This window comes from Hoplias malabaricus, chromosome 1 (genome assembly GCF_029633855.1).
Source record: "Hoplias malabaricus isolate fHopMal1 chromosome 1, fHopMal1.hap1, whole genome shotgun sequence".
NCBI classification, from domain to species: Eukaryota; Metazoa; Chordata; class Actinopteri; order Characiformes; family Erythrinidae; genus Hoplias; species Hoplias malabaricus.
This window is the reverse complement of record NC_089800.1, coordinates 71,047,689-71,064,273: the sequence shown is the minus strand read 5'-3', so window position 1 is coordinate 71,064,273 and position 16,585 is coordinate 71,047,689. Positions and strand designations below refer to the sequence as shown.

At 39.1% G+C, this 16,585-nt stretch overlaps 1 protein-coding gene across 1 annotated transcript in view; it reads right to left on the bottom strand.

Annotated features, from left to right (window-relative positions):
* Nucleotides 1-5,035: 5,035 nt before the first annotated feature.
* bicc1a (BicC family RNA binding protein 1a) overlaps nucleotides 5,036-16,585 on the bottom strand; it is a 59,306-nt gene continuing 47,756 nt past the window's right edge. Inside the window, exons 14-21 of the mRNA XM_066682758.1 lie at nucleotides 15,008-15,149; nucleotides 14,221-14,326; nucleotides 13,560-13,599; nucleotides 10,775-10,929; nucleotides 9,824-9,986; nucleotides 8,605-8,768; nucleotides 8,195-8,294; nucleotides 5,036-5,939 (exon numbers count right to left, since the gene is read on the bottom strand). Coding sequence (XP_066538855.1) covers nucleotides 5,809-5,939; nucleotides 8,195-8,294; nucleotides 8,605-8,768; nucleotides 9,824-9,986; nucleotides 10,775-10,929; nucleotides 13,560-13,599; nucleotides 14,221-14,326; nucleotides 15,008-15,149 — 1,001 coding nt within the window. The 3' untranslated portion in view covers nucleotides 5,036-5,808. The remainder of the gene's footprint in view (nucleotides 5,940-8,194; nucleotides 8,295-8,604; nucleotides 8,769-9,823; nucleotides 9,987-10,774; nucleotides 10,930-13,559; nucleotides 13,600-14,220; nucleotides 14,327-15,007; nucleotides 15,150-16,585) is intronic.

The following is a 16,585-nucleotide window of genomic DNA, read 5'->3' as shown; positions in this document are numbered from 1 at the left end:
TCCATGGATAAAAGGCCCTTGAGTAAGGCGCCTAACCCCTAAACGCTCACCGGGAGCTTAAGATGGCTGCCCGCTCCTTCAGGTGTGAGTTCACTGCCGCTAATCACTAGCGTGAGTGTGTGTTCACTGCCATGGCTGAGTTAAATGCAGAGGTCAAATTGTGTGTGTGTGTGTGTGTATATAGTGTGTATGTGTATTGTGTATATGCACACACATACATTTTCTTTTCAATCTAAACCTCTCAGTTATGTAACGACATTCCTGCCTCCGCTGCCGTTAAGTTTCATATTCTATGCCCCTCCTCCCCCCTCCGTTTCTCCTTGTCTGTTCACGGTGACGTCACCGCGTCTGGCGCTTATGTCCTTATTTGGTACCAAACGGGTCTCGCGCCTCCACAGCGCGGCTAGGCACGAGACCTAAACTCTGTGAATGCGCGCTAACACTGAGAGAGAGAGAGAGATAGATAGAGAGAGAGAGAGAGAGAGAGAGAGAGAGTGTGAGTGAAGGCTGAGCAAAAAAGTGAGTGATAAAGAGAAAGAATCAAATTCATGAACAGCAAAAGGATAGGGGAAGAAAAGGAGGGGAGGAAAACAGCGAACAGGATACTACAAATACGAATATCGAATATATACAAGACAGCAAGACAGATAATATATATATATATAACAGCACCCGCTGAGGGCTTTAGTGAAAGGCCATTCATTTCCCTCGTTCAAAATTCCTGCCAAATATATCGCTAATTCAGGCTGAGGCAATGACACAGGGAGAGTGCTGCCCACTGCTGGAGGAGAATGGTAATACACAATGGTACAAATGGACCATTATATATTGCAGCGTATTTACACTATGCTCCATGTCCAGGAGTGTTTTACTTGATCTTATTTTATTTTAATTCTTTTATCATTATTTTTATTATTTTAGTTATTACTTACTGTTCTTATATATTCCACTCTTTATTCATTTGAGTTTTATTCTTATCCATTTTTTAAATGTAATTTCTATCTTTGAATTATATTATTAATTTATATGTTATTATATCTTATTTTGAGTTTAGTTCCTATATTTGTTGTATGTTTTGTTTTATTCTTGTTTTTTTAGTTTATTTGTATGTGATTTGTTCTCAGTAACTCACTCAGACACATTTAGCAGGCTGTACGTCCTCCACAAGAGGGAGCCATTCCCTTTCAAATAACTTTAAATGCTTGCCATCATAGTCATAGCCAGGCCAGTCGGTGCATGGCAGACTTCCTAGGCCAACAGGGGGCACTTTCCATGCAGTCAGTGTGGATCCCAATGCCCGAGTGCAGTCACAAGGCCAAATGGCACCATACATCAGAGGAGACCCATCGTCCAGCTAAATCTACAAGTGTCCATTGCTGATTTCATCATCTCCAGCCCCAGCCACACAAGCTCCATTCGAGCTGCTCCAGAGCTCACATCCACTCTCCAAACTGGTGAAACACCCAGGGTCTGAGAATTAAAACACTGTCTATCAGTTAGTAGGAGAGAGAAGCTTCAGCATGAGGCATGCAACTACTAAGTTTCTTACTGTGTTTTTTTGGCATGCAATAGCAGGTGAAGTGACTCAACACAACAGAGGCAGCTTTTGCCACTGGCTCATCCAAGAGACCCACAGCACTGACCTCCTCAAAACTCCACCTTGACACATGGCCCAAGATGGACAGGGACCCCAGTCATTGACTTAAAGCCTGTTCCTCCCCCAACTCTTATTTCAATCCTTACTGGGGTGTTGTTTCAGCCCCAGCTTAGGTGAGACCCACCTGCTTACGGGACGCTTGTTTGGTGTGGACACGAGTTTGACAGGGAGCATTTACTCTTACTTCAACGAACCGTTGTTTGGTAATTTTTAATCAAACAAAAGCTGACAAGTCTGAACACATCTTAACTGTGCATTCACGTTGACAGGCAACAGAGCAACAAGCAACCAGTCATTTCCTATGGGAGGATGCCATCTGTGGCCAAGATTCAGTGACAGAGTTCAGATTTTCTCAACTTAATGCAAATGGTTTATGACACATCATCAATGATTGGTCCCAACCAATTCCTCTGCCTAATTACAGACGCAGCAGTCATCAGTCCCCAGATCCTGCTCCCACATTTTGTCCCTACCTTTTTGTTCCTCTTCTCAGCAGTATTCTTTTAAACACGGGAGAGAAGCTAATAAACACTTTCTTTTTTCCCCCCAATTTAAAAAATTCAAAATATTTAAAAAGTTAAGTATGAAATAAAATAGCAGATACTCGTTTGTGTCTCTGGTGAACTGTGAAGTTTGAACCTTGTACACACCCACACATGACAATGTAAGTGCCTTGAACACACCAACAAGAGACAAGTATGTAGCGGTAAACAACTTGTCGCCTGCTAGTGTGAAGGGTGCATACGAGTAACTGTCATCATCATCATTAGAGAGATGCTAGGCCTTAATTACACTGCCGTGGCAGTCAATCACTCCTCTATTTTTACTTGATTTAAATTTTCTTAGGGACAAGGACTGGAACTGGAAATGATTTTTAAAAATATTATTTCCCGCCAGTTTTGCTGAACTGTGTCTGTAACTTTTAGTCATCGCAAATTCCACACACTCACAGAAAGCCTCTGGAAGGTGGCGGCAAACAAAGCATGGCCAGCTCACAGTGTCTTGAGCGTATGAACTGCTGCTGTTTTGTAATGCTGCAGATGAGAATGCAAACTGTCCAGATCTGTCACATCAACTGAGAAATAGAGCAGTGCTTTAGATGGATTTTCATTAAACTGTTGCAGGTGAATATTATCCGCAAAGCTGAGTGGACACACCAATCAGAGCTTAATACATTGTAATATTTCAAGTTGCTGAGGAGACTGTGTAGTTTGGAATAAAATACTAGTGATATGCAAACCTATATATATATATATTTTTTTTTTTTAAAAAAAGGACAAAACCACACTTAGTGAACATTATTTCTGAACATTAGTATTTAATCTTCTTGCTACTGGGGTGGATCCTTACGATGACATTGTTAACACAACCACAACATATCGTTTTTTTTTCTCCATTAGAAACACATTGATTTTTTTTTTTTAAAGGCAAAGACACAATTTTTGTTCCCTTTGTCAAATAATCCAAAGCAGGGTCTTTTCTGGCATTTGCTTTGGAGTGGGCAAACCACTACAGTTCCCACAGTCCTCCACTTTGGGTCAAAGAGACAACAACCAACAACAGAACAACCCAGTTGTTCATTTATAAAACACACTACTGAAATACTGCTGAAACCAGTCAACACTTGAGTCAAAACCATTCGACAAACAGCTGAAATGAACTCGATCCAAAACTGGCACCATTTGTCAAATAATAAATGTAAGTTTTTATAAAGCCTTAATTGCTTCCTTAAATTATACCTAACACTTATTGGTTCTTGGGTATGTGCTAGTCGTTGTATCTGGCAGTTTATAATTAATTTAGCATCTGATAACACTTTACTGAAGATGTTTGTTTATAAGACTACGTGGCATATGCATAAGCTTTTCACGACAAACATTTGTAAAGGCTTCTTCCAACAAACATCAGCTTTCTTATCACTGGGTGAAACTGACTCATTACTTTGAATAAACATTTGTAGATATTTATGTCATGAAAGGCTCACTTTTGCACTGTTTCCAGCTACGCGAGCCTTTTATGACAACAGTCGGAAACCTACAGTCATCTACAAAACTTATAGCTGTCGATGTAGAAAAAGCAGGTCTGATGTCATAGAAGGCTTATGTAGGTGTTATGTAACCTTCTGAAAACACATCTACAGTAAGGTGTTACTGAGTAAAATATGGCAAGGTCTATAATCTACATTTTCAGTATTGACAAATGACCCAAGTCACAGGTTGCTGAAAAACAAAACAAAAGAATTATTGAAGAAGGCTAATTATAGTACATCTTGTTCAACATCTATTCTGTAAAAGCAGATGTGTGTAAAAATAAAATAATAACAATAATAACGTGTTATACAATCAGGATTGTCACAATAGTAAGCTAACCTACACTTCTTCAAAGTGGCTTCTAAGAATTTGATTGCATTTACACAGTTAAGCCCTTGCAGGAAAATATTCAAACTGCATGCATTACAATGAAGAGGCTATAAGGCATTTGATGGCAATCCTTCTTCTAAGTTACTGAATACATACATTTGTATTCTGAAAAAAAATACAGCACAAACCCTGACCTTATAAAAATACAAAACAAGAGTAAATGTAATTAAATGTAAAACAAATGCTACAAAGTAAAAAGTAAAATAAAGTTTAGTCATCAATAAACAATATAAAAGTGTAAGAAAATACAAAACACACGAAGATGTACCCTAGTCAATTTGATGCAAACACATTTCACCATCAAGACGTCTCAAAATGCATTTAATTCCAATTAATGTTGTAAACATTTCAAAAATACACTTATGGTCCTGGGAAATTACTTTAGTGTTAAGACTGAAAAAAGGCCAGGAATTTAAGAACTGCTGGGGGAAATTTCATCAGAAATAAAGAATCTCCTAATGTAAGCCTAGATTAAGAGCACAGATTGTGAAACAGTTTAAATTTGTTTGAGATATGGGTCATTTCGGGGTCTTCTTTACTAGTTCTGCTCTGGTTTTAACTGGAGAAAATAAAGAGGTTTCTTGCAGAGTCATATTTTTAGGCAAACTGATTTATGGACTGATGTCATGATGGTAAACATAAAATGTGTGTATTTGACTCCTAACGGACCCCTTAATGATAATTCAGAAACACTTTCCTATAAGGTTATGAGATGGGTACATAACCGACATAAACCTGCCATTAAGGCTTATCCCATTCCACATTCTTTATCATAAAGGCTGTTGTCAAATTGACATAACACCCAATTCAGTTGACAATTTTTCACCGTTTGATTCCACCATAAAACAACCTGTTATCTGACACAGGTGCAAAATTCAAAATTATATATATATATATATATATATATATATATATATATATATATATATATATATATATATATATAAAATTGGGCAAATGCAACCTGTATGACAAATGATGCTTAAAGGAAAAGGTGTTTATAGCTTGTGAAGGACTATATTTGTTCTCGTGAACTTTATGGACACTGCAGTGCTGTAAGTTGTTGCCATTTGATCTAAAGCTATCAACCTAAGAAATAGTGGTCTTCTGACGGACAAATCACAGAGATGACGAAAATGTAAACTCATGATGCTTAAGGTAAACATATTTCCTACATAAATCCTACAACTGAAAAAACACAGACTGTAATAAATGCAGCCTTACAACACTGATCACTGCCACTTTCAAAACTCGAAATACTGAAGGTAAGTGCTTTGGAATGGCTTGGACATATGAGAAAACACACACGCATATAAACTGATCAGACGTGTTGAAGGAACCACAGTTAAAAGCTGTCTTAAAGTGCTTTATACTGATACATGCCAGAGATGGCAGGAGTACCAAAAATATATATATATATTTTTGTTTTGCCTACTCTTACTTCCGCAGTAAACAGATAAGGCTTGATATGCACCTATTGAATTAATACTGCATCAAATATTCATGATTTGATGTGTTCAAATATGAACACTAATCAATAAAGTAGCAGCTAACCCTTCATATCTTTAAGGCTATTCTAATTTTTTGACACTTCTATACATTTTTGTAGTAATCCTCACTACAAACTCATGCAGGGGCGAGACTAGAGGCTGGGGCATGTGCAGCCCAGGTTGAGGCACTGTCAGTGGGGGGGTTTCATGGCTGAGTCCTGAAGGTCTGGAGACCAGGAGCTCACCAGCGTCCACTCACACTCGCCACATCAGAGTGGAATTGCCGCGAGAGACATGAACTCGGCCCACCCTCCGGGAAAGAGGAATAAAGGTTTGTCGGCTCAAAGAGTTTCCTCCGACTCTTATTCAACTCTGTCCAAATAAATAGAAAAAGAAAGATATAGTGAGATGTGTTTTACAACAAAAGACAAACATCTCTGACCAAACAATGAATACATTTTATTCTGATTCTTTAGGAATCAATTTAGTCAATAAGAAAAATGTACCTCTAATCAAATTATGATTACTTGTAAAAGCACAACAAATATGTTAATATGATTAGAAAAGCATTTTTGGTATATAAACCATTAATAAAACCATTAATAACCAATCATTCTGTTTGTTAATTTTTGCCAAACATTTAATTCCTGATCAGTTACACTACAGGAGAGGCTCTGTTGGTGGTGACCACAGTCCATTTCTCTGTTCTCATCTTTTCTGGCTGATGTTTTGGTCACTTTTGCATATTGTCAGTGCTCTCACCCCTAGAGGAAGCATGAGACAGTGTTTACAACCCACAGAAGTTGCTCAGGTAGTGCAGCTCATCCAGGATGGCTCATCAATGTGAGCTGTGGCAAGAAGGTTTGCTGTGTGTCAGCACAGTGTCCAGAGCATGGAGGAGATACCAGGCGAAAAGCCAGTATACCAGGAGACATGGAGGGGGATGTAGGAGAACAACAACAAAGCAGCAGGACCGCTACCTCCTCCTTTGTGCAAGGAGGAACAGGAGGAGCAGTGCCAGAGCCCTGCACAATGACCTCCAGCAGGCCACTAATATCCATGTTTCTGCACAAAAGTGAGGGTGACCCAACTCCATGAGGGTGACCCGACGTCCACAAGTGGGGCTTGTGCTTACAATCCAAAACCATGCAGGGCAATTGGCATTTGCCAGAGAACACCAAGATTGACAGATTCGCCATTGGCGCCCCGTGTTCTTCACGGATGAGAGCAGGTTCACACCGAGCACATGTGACAGACGTGACAGAGGCTGGAGACGCTGTGGAGAACGTTATGCTGCATGCTGCATCCTCCAGCATGATCGGTTTGATAGTGGATCAGTAATGGTGTGAGGAGGCATTTCTGTGGAGGGCCGCACAGCCCTCCATGTGCTAGCCAGAGGTACCCTGACTGCCATTAAGGTCCTCAAACCCACTGTGAGACCATATGCTGGTACAGTAGGCCCTAGCCTAATGTTGCTGAAGTGTGTCAGCAGTGTCCTGCATGATGAAGGCACTGATGCTATGGACTGGCCTGCCCCTTCCCCAGACCTGAATCCAATCGAGCACATCCGGGACATCATGTCGCGTTCCATCCACCAACGGCATGTTGCAGCACAGACTTTCCAGGTGTTGACTGATGCTTTAATCCAGGTCTGGGAGGAGATCCCTTAGAAGAACACTCGCCACCTCATCAGGAGCATGGCCAGGCGTTGTAGTGAGGTCATACAGGTATGTGGGGGCCACACACATTACTGAGCCTCATTTGAACTTGGCTTGAGAAATTTCCACTGAAGTTGAATAAGCCTGTAATTTGATTTTCCAATTTTATTTTGAGTATGATTCCAAATCTAGGCCTCCATGGGATAATAATTTTGATTTACATTCATCATTTTTATGTTGTTTTGTTCTCAACGCATTCCACTATGTAATGAATAAAGTTTTTCAACTGGAATATTTAATTCATTGACATCTAGGATGTGTTATTTTAGTGTTCCCCAAGAACACCATCCCCACAGTGAAACATGGCGGTGGCAGCATCATGCTGTTGGGATGTTTTTCAGCAGCAGGAACTGGGAAACTGGTCTGAGGTGAGGGGAAGATAGATGGTGCTAAATACATGGATATTCTTGAGCAAAACCTGGTTCAGTTTGTCAGTGAATTGAGACTGGGACAGAGGTTCACCTTCCGACAGAACCATGACCCGAAGCATACTGCTAAAGCAATACTTGAGTGGTTTAAAGGGAAACTTGTAAATGTATTGGAATGGCCTAGTTAAAGCCCAGACCTGAATCCAATTGGGACTTGAAGATTGCTGTTCAACAGCAGAAACCATCTAACTTGAAGGAGCAGGAGCAGTTTTGCTTTGAGAAATAGGCAAGAATACCCATGTCAATATGTGAGAAGCTCATAAAGACTTATCCAAAGCGATCTGCAGCTGTAATTGCTGCACAAGGTGGATATACAAAGTACTGTTTTTTTTAAGGGTGAAAAGTTATGCACACTGATGTTTTCTGTTATTTTGTTGTTTGCTTCACAATATAGACAAAACCTAAATGATCAAAGTTGTAGGCATGTTCTGTAAATGAAATGATGCAAACCCTCAAATGATATGCACACACACATACACACCTGAGATGGCCAGCAACATTTTCCTACGAGCACCAAATGTTGTGACACCCAGTTCCTTGAGGTCTGGATCCGTCAGTGTAACAAATGTCTGCAAATCAATCTAAAACAAACAAACACACACAAAGCACTAAATTAGCTACCTGCTAGTATGCACAGTGTGATCACTGAGACCCCATCCACATGGTTTGGCAATTTTAAAAAAGGAGTTTGGCCTCCTGTCTACACGAAAGCTGCATTTTAGGTCAATGAAAAAGGAGGTTTTTGAAAAAGCTCTCCAAGGTGGAAATAACAAAAAAATGCTGTTGTCACCGTTCTTGTGTGCATGAGGAAAACAGCTTTTCAGAAATGCTGATGTAACACAGCGTACCTACCATGTGTGTGTGTGTGTGTGTGTGCATGCGTGCAATTACCTCCTGCTGCTGGAAAACGTCTGTGTATTTCCCCAGTCCCAGAGTGCTGAAGAGCTCTGGAAGATCTGTCCCTTTCAGAGAGGAACTTAGAGAGCAGCTCTTAGTGCCAGACATGGAGGTGATGCAGTCCATATAGTTACTGCTGCTCAAAAACTGATCTAAAGCTGGGAAAACAAAGGCATGGCAGTAAAATTCTGCTGCCATTTCTATCCTGACTGGTTTGACTAGCAGTAATAATATCTTAAACAGCAAACAGCAACATTATGTAGCAGGTTCCAAACCAACAGTGTGGTTTAATGTACATTAATATTTATAGTATTCAACTATAAATATAGTCTGTCAAACTTCCATTCACATAACAGAGATAGATGAAATTGCGTTATTACATAAATTTTATTTGTGTATTCAAATAAATTCAAATAAATGTTTTGGTCTGTTTGCACTATTGTACAAACATTAACTTCATAATTATTTATTATTTACTTCTTTTAACATAGCTTTTATTGTTTTGCTCCAATATTTTCTAGGGGAGGTGTGGGTCCTTCATTTGAGTCTTGGTTACGTTCAATATTTCTTCATCATGTTCTGAGGGATATTTTTCTTGTAACACTTGTCTCAGCAATGTTGATGTGAACGAAAAGCTCATTTGTTTCAATAATGGTTATTTTAAAAAAAGGCACTACACTAATAAATTATAATTAATTCATTCCTACTCTGAATCACGGAGCACAAGGCAGGAATACAACCTGGAGGGGGGACACTTTGAGTCTCCAATCCACCTACCAACATGTGTTTTTGGACCATGGGAGGATATCGGATCACCTGGAGGAAACCCACCCAGACACAGGGAGAATACACCAAACTCCTCACAGACAGTCACCCGGAGGAAACCCACGCAGACACAGGGAGAACACAACACACTCCTCACAGACAGTCACCCGGAGGAAACCCGCAGAGACACAGGGAGAACACACCACACTCCTCACAGACAGTCACCCGGAGCGGGGTTCGAACCCACAACCCCAGGACCCCGGAGCTGTGTGACAGGGACTCTATCTGCTGCGCCTCTAATAATTGAACAAAATTAAACTCAGACTTAAACATGGTACAGATTCTTGTGTGATTTCCCACATGGAGACTCAAAGTCCAATCTTCCAAAAGGATAGCAACAATGGTAACCATGTTATTATACAAACAAATATTATAACATGTCTCTCACCAGCCCTGCTCTTGCTCCTTTCTGGAAAGCTGATGGCAGATTGGAAATCATTTGCTGCTCCGTTACCATTAACAACAGCACTGCCATATATCTCTCTAGAGCTCTCGCCACTGCTCCCATTACACAGAGGCTCCCCACCACCAGCACAAGAGAGAGGAGAACCCTGACATTCAAATACAAATAAGCAAACAAACATAAGAACAAGTACCTGTGCATGAACATACTAATCATTAGAGCAGTTTATTATTCACTTTCAAATTCACAAAATTATATTTTCTGTCCTTAAAGAAAATATGCGTAAGACTTCGCTTTTGTTGGATTCACCATGATTTTTCTGCATGGGCACATTCAGAAATGCCAAAATCTATATCACAATATATTTCTTAATTTTGGTCAATACAGTATCTTTCCGATATCAATTTGAACTATAAAAAAGCCACAGAAAAAATGCTGAAAGCAACATGACATTACCATCAAACAATATTAATATTTTAAAACTAACTTTGAAATTGAGTACAATGAAATGTTGTAGAGTATTTAATACTGAAATATTGAAAATGTTTTTAAAAATCATTACATTGTTATTAAAACATTTTATATTGCGATATATATTGATACTGAATTATTGTCCAGCACTAGTTTTACTCAACAAACAGAATGAAAACCTTTAAAAAATATTTTTTAGTTTCACAGAATTACCTCCTGTAAAGCGTATTTTTGAATACAGAAGCACAGCAGCGGCAGTTAGAAATATAGTCATTAATAAATAATAGTACAAACAGCACCTTTAGATTATAAATCTGTCACTTAATCTGCTTCAAATCTAGTATCGTCCGAGAGAAGTGTCATTTCTTGATGAATTAACAAGAACTTTAACAAGATTAAGTCACAAATGTAGAGTCCATGGTTGGTGGCTATGGTGAAAGGTTGTGCGAGTTGGATCATATATACCTCATATGTGGTTCTGATGGCAGGTTTGTATGGTGCATGGCTGACTCTGCGAAGCTGCTTGATGCTCTCTGCAGGCATAGATTTTGAGAACCCAAGACCACTCCAGGTGTTGGTTGGGGTCCGCACTTCTGTCACAACTGGTTTCTTCAGCATGGCTGAGAAGCACACCCCAACAATGTTAAAAAGAGTCCTCTAGAGCTGTAAGTACTGTTTATTTAATTTTATTTCAACTGATTAAGTTTATCATGGCTTCTTAATTGTATGTGTCATGGAGAACTGCACAACCACATGAACATGCTTGTGCAGAAACAGGCACACATAGATGTCTCCTCGAAACCTTCTCATATCACCAACTCAGGCATTCAGCTGTGACCACCCCCAAGCCAATTTATGACAACTCAGATCTTTCTCGCTTTATTAAACTGAGCATCTACTCAATGTCTTTATTTTGGAGGAATAGTATCACTCGGCGGTGATAGATGGGCGGCACGGTAGTGCAGCAGGTAGGGTCGCAGTCACACAGCTCCAGGGGCCTGGAGGTTGTGGGTTCGATTCCCGCTCCGGGTGACTGTCTGTGAGGAGTTGGTGTGTTCTCCCCGTGTCCGCGTGGGTTTCCTCCGGGTGCTCCGGTTTCCTCCCACAGTCTAAAAACACACGTTGCAGGTGGATAGGTGACTCAAAAGTGTCCGTAGGTGTGAGTGTGTGAGTGAATGTGTGTGTGTCTGTGTTGGCCTGTGAAGGACTGGTGTCCCCTCCAGGGTGTATTCCCGCCTTGCGCCCGATGATTCCAGGTAGGCTCTGGACCCCCCGCAACCCTAAATTGGATAAGCGGTTACAGATAATGGATGTTTAATAGTCCAAAAAAGGATTGTTATTAATCTATTAAAAAAACCTGTTTAATACATGCAGACATGCAAGAACTGAAGTTAAAGTAGTAAAAACCAACATGACTGCAAAACAGATTTTATATATTTTGGTTGATCTGTACATAAGTACACTGGATTGGAAATTAAACTATAAGTATATATAGCAACTATAAAGCTCAGTCATTCATTCCCTGTTAGAGCTGGGTATCAAAATTCGACACCAAAAAGGCAACGACCAAAAAGTTACAGTACTACAGAGTACCGAAAAGTCTAAAAAATGTTGGTGCTGACTTTCGATACTTTGCATAAAATGCAAAAAAAAAGTGACAAACGCAGAGAGCGTGCCTAACAAGTTAAAAAAAAAAAAAAAAACATGTCGAAGAAATCTAAAGTCCTAAAGTCTGGCTCCACTGTTTCCAGTACATGTAGTTTGCAGCAGAGGCCCGCCACCGCTTGAATATAAATCATTACATGAAACCGCTGTTTCAAAAACAATGTGCTTTTAGTCTGGAGTGAGTACTACAGGAATTGGAAAAATTCTCTCTCTACACACCTGAGAAGTAAGAGAGTGAGAGAGAAAGAGAGAAAGAGAAGAAATAGAGGAGAGGAAGGAAAGAAAGGTAGATTAAACTAGCTGACGTCAAGTTAGAGAGTTTTTACAATTGGAAACATTTAGATGTTAGTTTCGGTTTGGCACATACAGCCTAATGAATGGAGCCTGTTTAGAATCTACATATAAGCTTTAAAAAAGTGCTGTTAGGACTAATGTGTTCATTTTCAACACAAATTAATCATATGGCAAAGTTTGGCTCCAACATTTATTAATAAATGAAGAGATTATAATTCAGAAATCATCAAAACTACACTGAGGTAATTATAATAAAGAAAAAAAAATCCTCTCTCCAGTTTGTCATGTATACTACACTAACTTACACATGTATTTGTTTTATTCCTCACTGTACAAAGAATTACTAGTATATTAACTTGTAATTTATCAGAGAATAATGTTGCAGTATACTCTGGCAGGGTTATTCCTTGAAGCTCTTTTGTAACAAAGAAATCAGGGAAAATGAAGTGCCACGTTACAGTTTATGTAACTGAAATTATGAAAATAAATAGTGTGTCAAATTTATTGTGTAGTGTATGTATTCTTCTTCACTTTAGAATAATTTCAGTGCTGTATGAGAATGAGATTTCTCATGTAATCAAATACATACATTGTGTGAGAATAATTATCCCTTTTTGTGTTTTATTTTTTTTTTTTTGTTACAATTAAGAAAAATGTATCGAAAATTGTATTGCATCTGTATCAGAAATATTTCATATGTCAATAGTGCAATGTCAGGCTGCACTGAGCCTCATAATCTGTGAGCACAAAGTCAATTGAAGGGTTTTCTGAGAGTTCACGCTATGCAGTTTAGCTCAGCACAGCCGGACAATGTACTGACAATGGAGGGAAAAAAAAAAATACAGTTTCTGAGAGAGCAAATTTCAGCGAGTTGTGCTGGAGGAACAGAAAATGTAGAAAATAAGGGAAGAAAAGACTGTTCTACACTGTTTAGAAGCACAGCTGGCCAACTACCAGGCACTGAGGCTCAAAACACACATATTTAGAGGATAAAGCCTCATACCTCAAACCCACTGCTAAAGTCACAACTGCGGTGCGCTACTGGGCATGTGCTATTCTCCACCTGTTTTCACAGTGTGACATCAGCAGTTAATGAGCTCCCACACCACCCCCCCCATTTAAAGACACAGAACTGAAATTTGACACACAACACACTTCATAAGTACCACCCTCATTTTAAGAGACTGTCGACATTTTTAAATACCATGGTACATGGCATTAACGTTAAACCGCACAACCCTAGTACCTACTAATAACATATATTTAACATTTTGAACAAATCAGCACTAACCTTTAGTAGCAAGCAGCTTCTTCTGTTCATAATCGTAAGCCTAATACAACACACAAACACACAACACTGAGTCTGAAGGCAAATACATTTGTTGTATGTGTATAACCGTGTATGTACATACAACAAAACTAAAGAAAAAAAAATTCCACAGTCACCAAATAATAGTAGACGACAATAAAGCAGCCTATAGCCCAAACACAGTAAACTTTATATATCAAAAAAAAAAATAATAAAATTAAATGAACAAATAAATAAAATAATACTTTCTTAACAGAGCCACATCCATGATTGTTCTCTCCAGTTTAAGCAGGGTGGCCTTTGGCTTTATTATATGTCTCTTATATTATATTTTATACTAGAACATTATACTAGAATATTAGAGAAAAAACTAAAATAAATAAATACATCTTTAACACATAAATACATGTGTTCTCATGCAGGTAAACTGCAATGTATATTTGTGGTGTTTATCAGGATTTGTATTCCTGATTTTGTGGCTCCATATGCAATGCATTCTAATTTTAACATTATTACATTCCAGAATAAAATTAACTTTAAAACGTGCCTCATACATTTGGGTAAGTGTGATTTTATGTATTAAACCAAGAAAGTCTGCAAGGCAATATTAAAAGATTATGCTCATACTTATTTCGGTCTGTACCTGTACATGAGGTGCCATTCTGTTCCTTTCTGCTGCTCTCTCACTGCCTGGAGCTCTCTTATCAGCTACTGAATCAGCTTCAGCATTCGACAGCAAGCACTCTGAACTACACACACATACAGTAATTCAGTAACCCATGAAGAGAGCAATTAACAGATGACTTTTATGAACCCCATTAACATTTGATTGAAGAGAGAGGAAGAGGGAGAGAGAGAGAGATGTGGTCAGTGAATGAGAAAGTTCATGTTAAGCACCAATTGCACACATTCTCGTTCCACCTCTCTGGCTAATTACAGTTTCCAGTTTGCTGCATATCTCATAGTATCCTACTGTAAGTACTCATTCTCAAACCTTTACAACAGCAGAATGTGGTAGATCTGTAAACAATAACAGCTGATTTAATCAGCAGCCACAATTAGTCAAGTGGAGCACAGCATGGAAACAGTCAGGAACACATGTAAACAATCAGAGTTGATGACAAATGTTACAAACTGTGTAGAGTATTCTGACTTTTAGCTCATTTGAATGAGTATAGAAATTGTGATGTGTGTGCAGATTCTGAAATTTCATTCCATACCATGATTGTTAGTGGAAGAGGAACAACCTATACAGAAACTAATGCTAATGTAAACAGTATTATTATTTAACTATGGAACTAATAATCACCTGGAAGTGATTCACAGCTATGTAAACCATGTTGTACAAATACTAGAGGTCTGTAGGATTTGGATCATGTTGGGCATATAGTATTGTTCTAGTACAACACAGAAGATTTTGATGAACATACTGGAGATGGGAATTCTTGGTGTCCTGTAGAAGTTCAACTGCTTGTCGTTTACCAGACGACACCAGCATCTGTTTCAGCTCTCTGCCACTGGCTGAATGAGACGGGCTCCTGGGCATGCCGACTTCAACGAAAGTATCTGAGCCTGGGAAAAGTGAAGGAAAATGTGCTTTGGTATATTTAGTCATCATTAGACATATCCACTAACTACAAAAATATCTGCTCTTCATGGTCCTATCTTTGTCTTCTTTCACCTCCTGTGGTCTGGCTGGCTCTCATATTTACAGAGCTCTGGAGTGACTAAATTAAACTGAAATGAACTGGGCTGTGAACAATGGATTTAAACGATTGACTGACATTAAAAGTACAAGGCGTTGCTCTATCACACTCTTTCTATTATCTGAACAAGATGCACGGAGCTGCTAGAAAGAGAGAAAGTGTTTGAGAGAAAGACAGAAAGAGAGAAGAGTGAGAAATACTTAATTTACTTTAACTTTACTATACCTGCACTCTCTTTATTATACTTTACGAACTCCACCTATGAAGTCCAATACATAGGTGAATATAATACTGACAGATCTGATGCTCCACAAATTATCAGACTCCCTCTAACTTCTTTCATCATGGTTTAGGTTTTGACCACAGAGCTCTTTTTTGTTTTCTAGTACCAGTCAAAAGTTTGGACACATCTTCTCATTAGTCACTGATGGAATAGGGATATTCACTGTATATACTATACTAGAAAAGTATCTCAATACTTTGTCATTAAAACGGTACAACACCCCATATAAGTAGTACCAGTACTTCAAGTGCCACAGGCGACTCTTTGCCTCTTCTCCCTGCATTAAGGATTTTGCCACTAGTTTTAGTGACTTTTCAGACCTTTTAGCGAGTTATTTAAACAAAAAACATGACGAGCACCAGCCACTTTCTGTACAAACCTTAGCTACTTTATGTAGAAGAGAATCGCCAGTAGCACAAATCGTTAGAACACCGGGACTGACCATGAGCGGGAGAGAGCTCTCTCTCTCTGTGGCTCATCTGCTCCAGAGACGGAGCAGCACAGTCGGTCTGCATGGCAGCTCACACAGATTAGAATGAGCTGCAAATGTGCAAAAAGCGCTGCAGAAGACACACTTGCTTCCTTTTTATGTTGAATTTGTTCCTTTTTCTCCTGAACTGAGCTCACGTAATTGATTGAGGCATTCAGCTTTATTCAAAAAATAAACACGTCTTATGAATTTACGACACGGGACCAAAGGCGCGACTGGACCCAGAAATAACTAAACGTCACACTTAACACGCAGATACCTGTGATCTTGCCGACCACCCTGAGGAGGTTCATTATTTTTCCTGGTGTTTTAGGCTTTTGTGGTGGTATAGTTTCAGTATCGGTATTGAGATATTTAGGCAGTTTTGGTATCCAAAGTCATAATTTTGGTATCGTGACAACTGTATAGAACTGTGTACCAGCCCCTACCTCTGCACAACCCAAGTTATGGTCTCCTACACATTAAGGTGCAGATACCGTGGTGTTGCCAGGGCTTTTATACATATCACGTGAATCAAAAGTCATAGGTG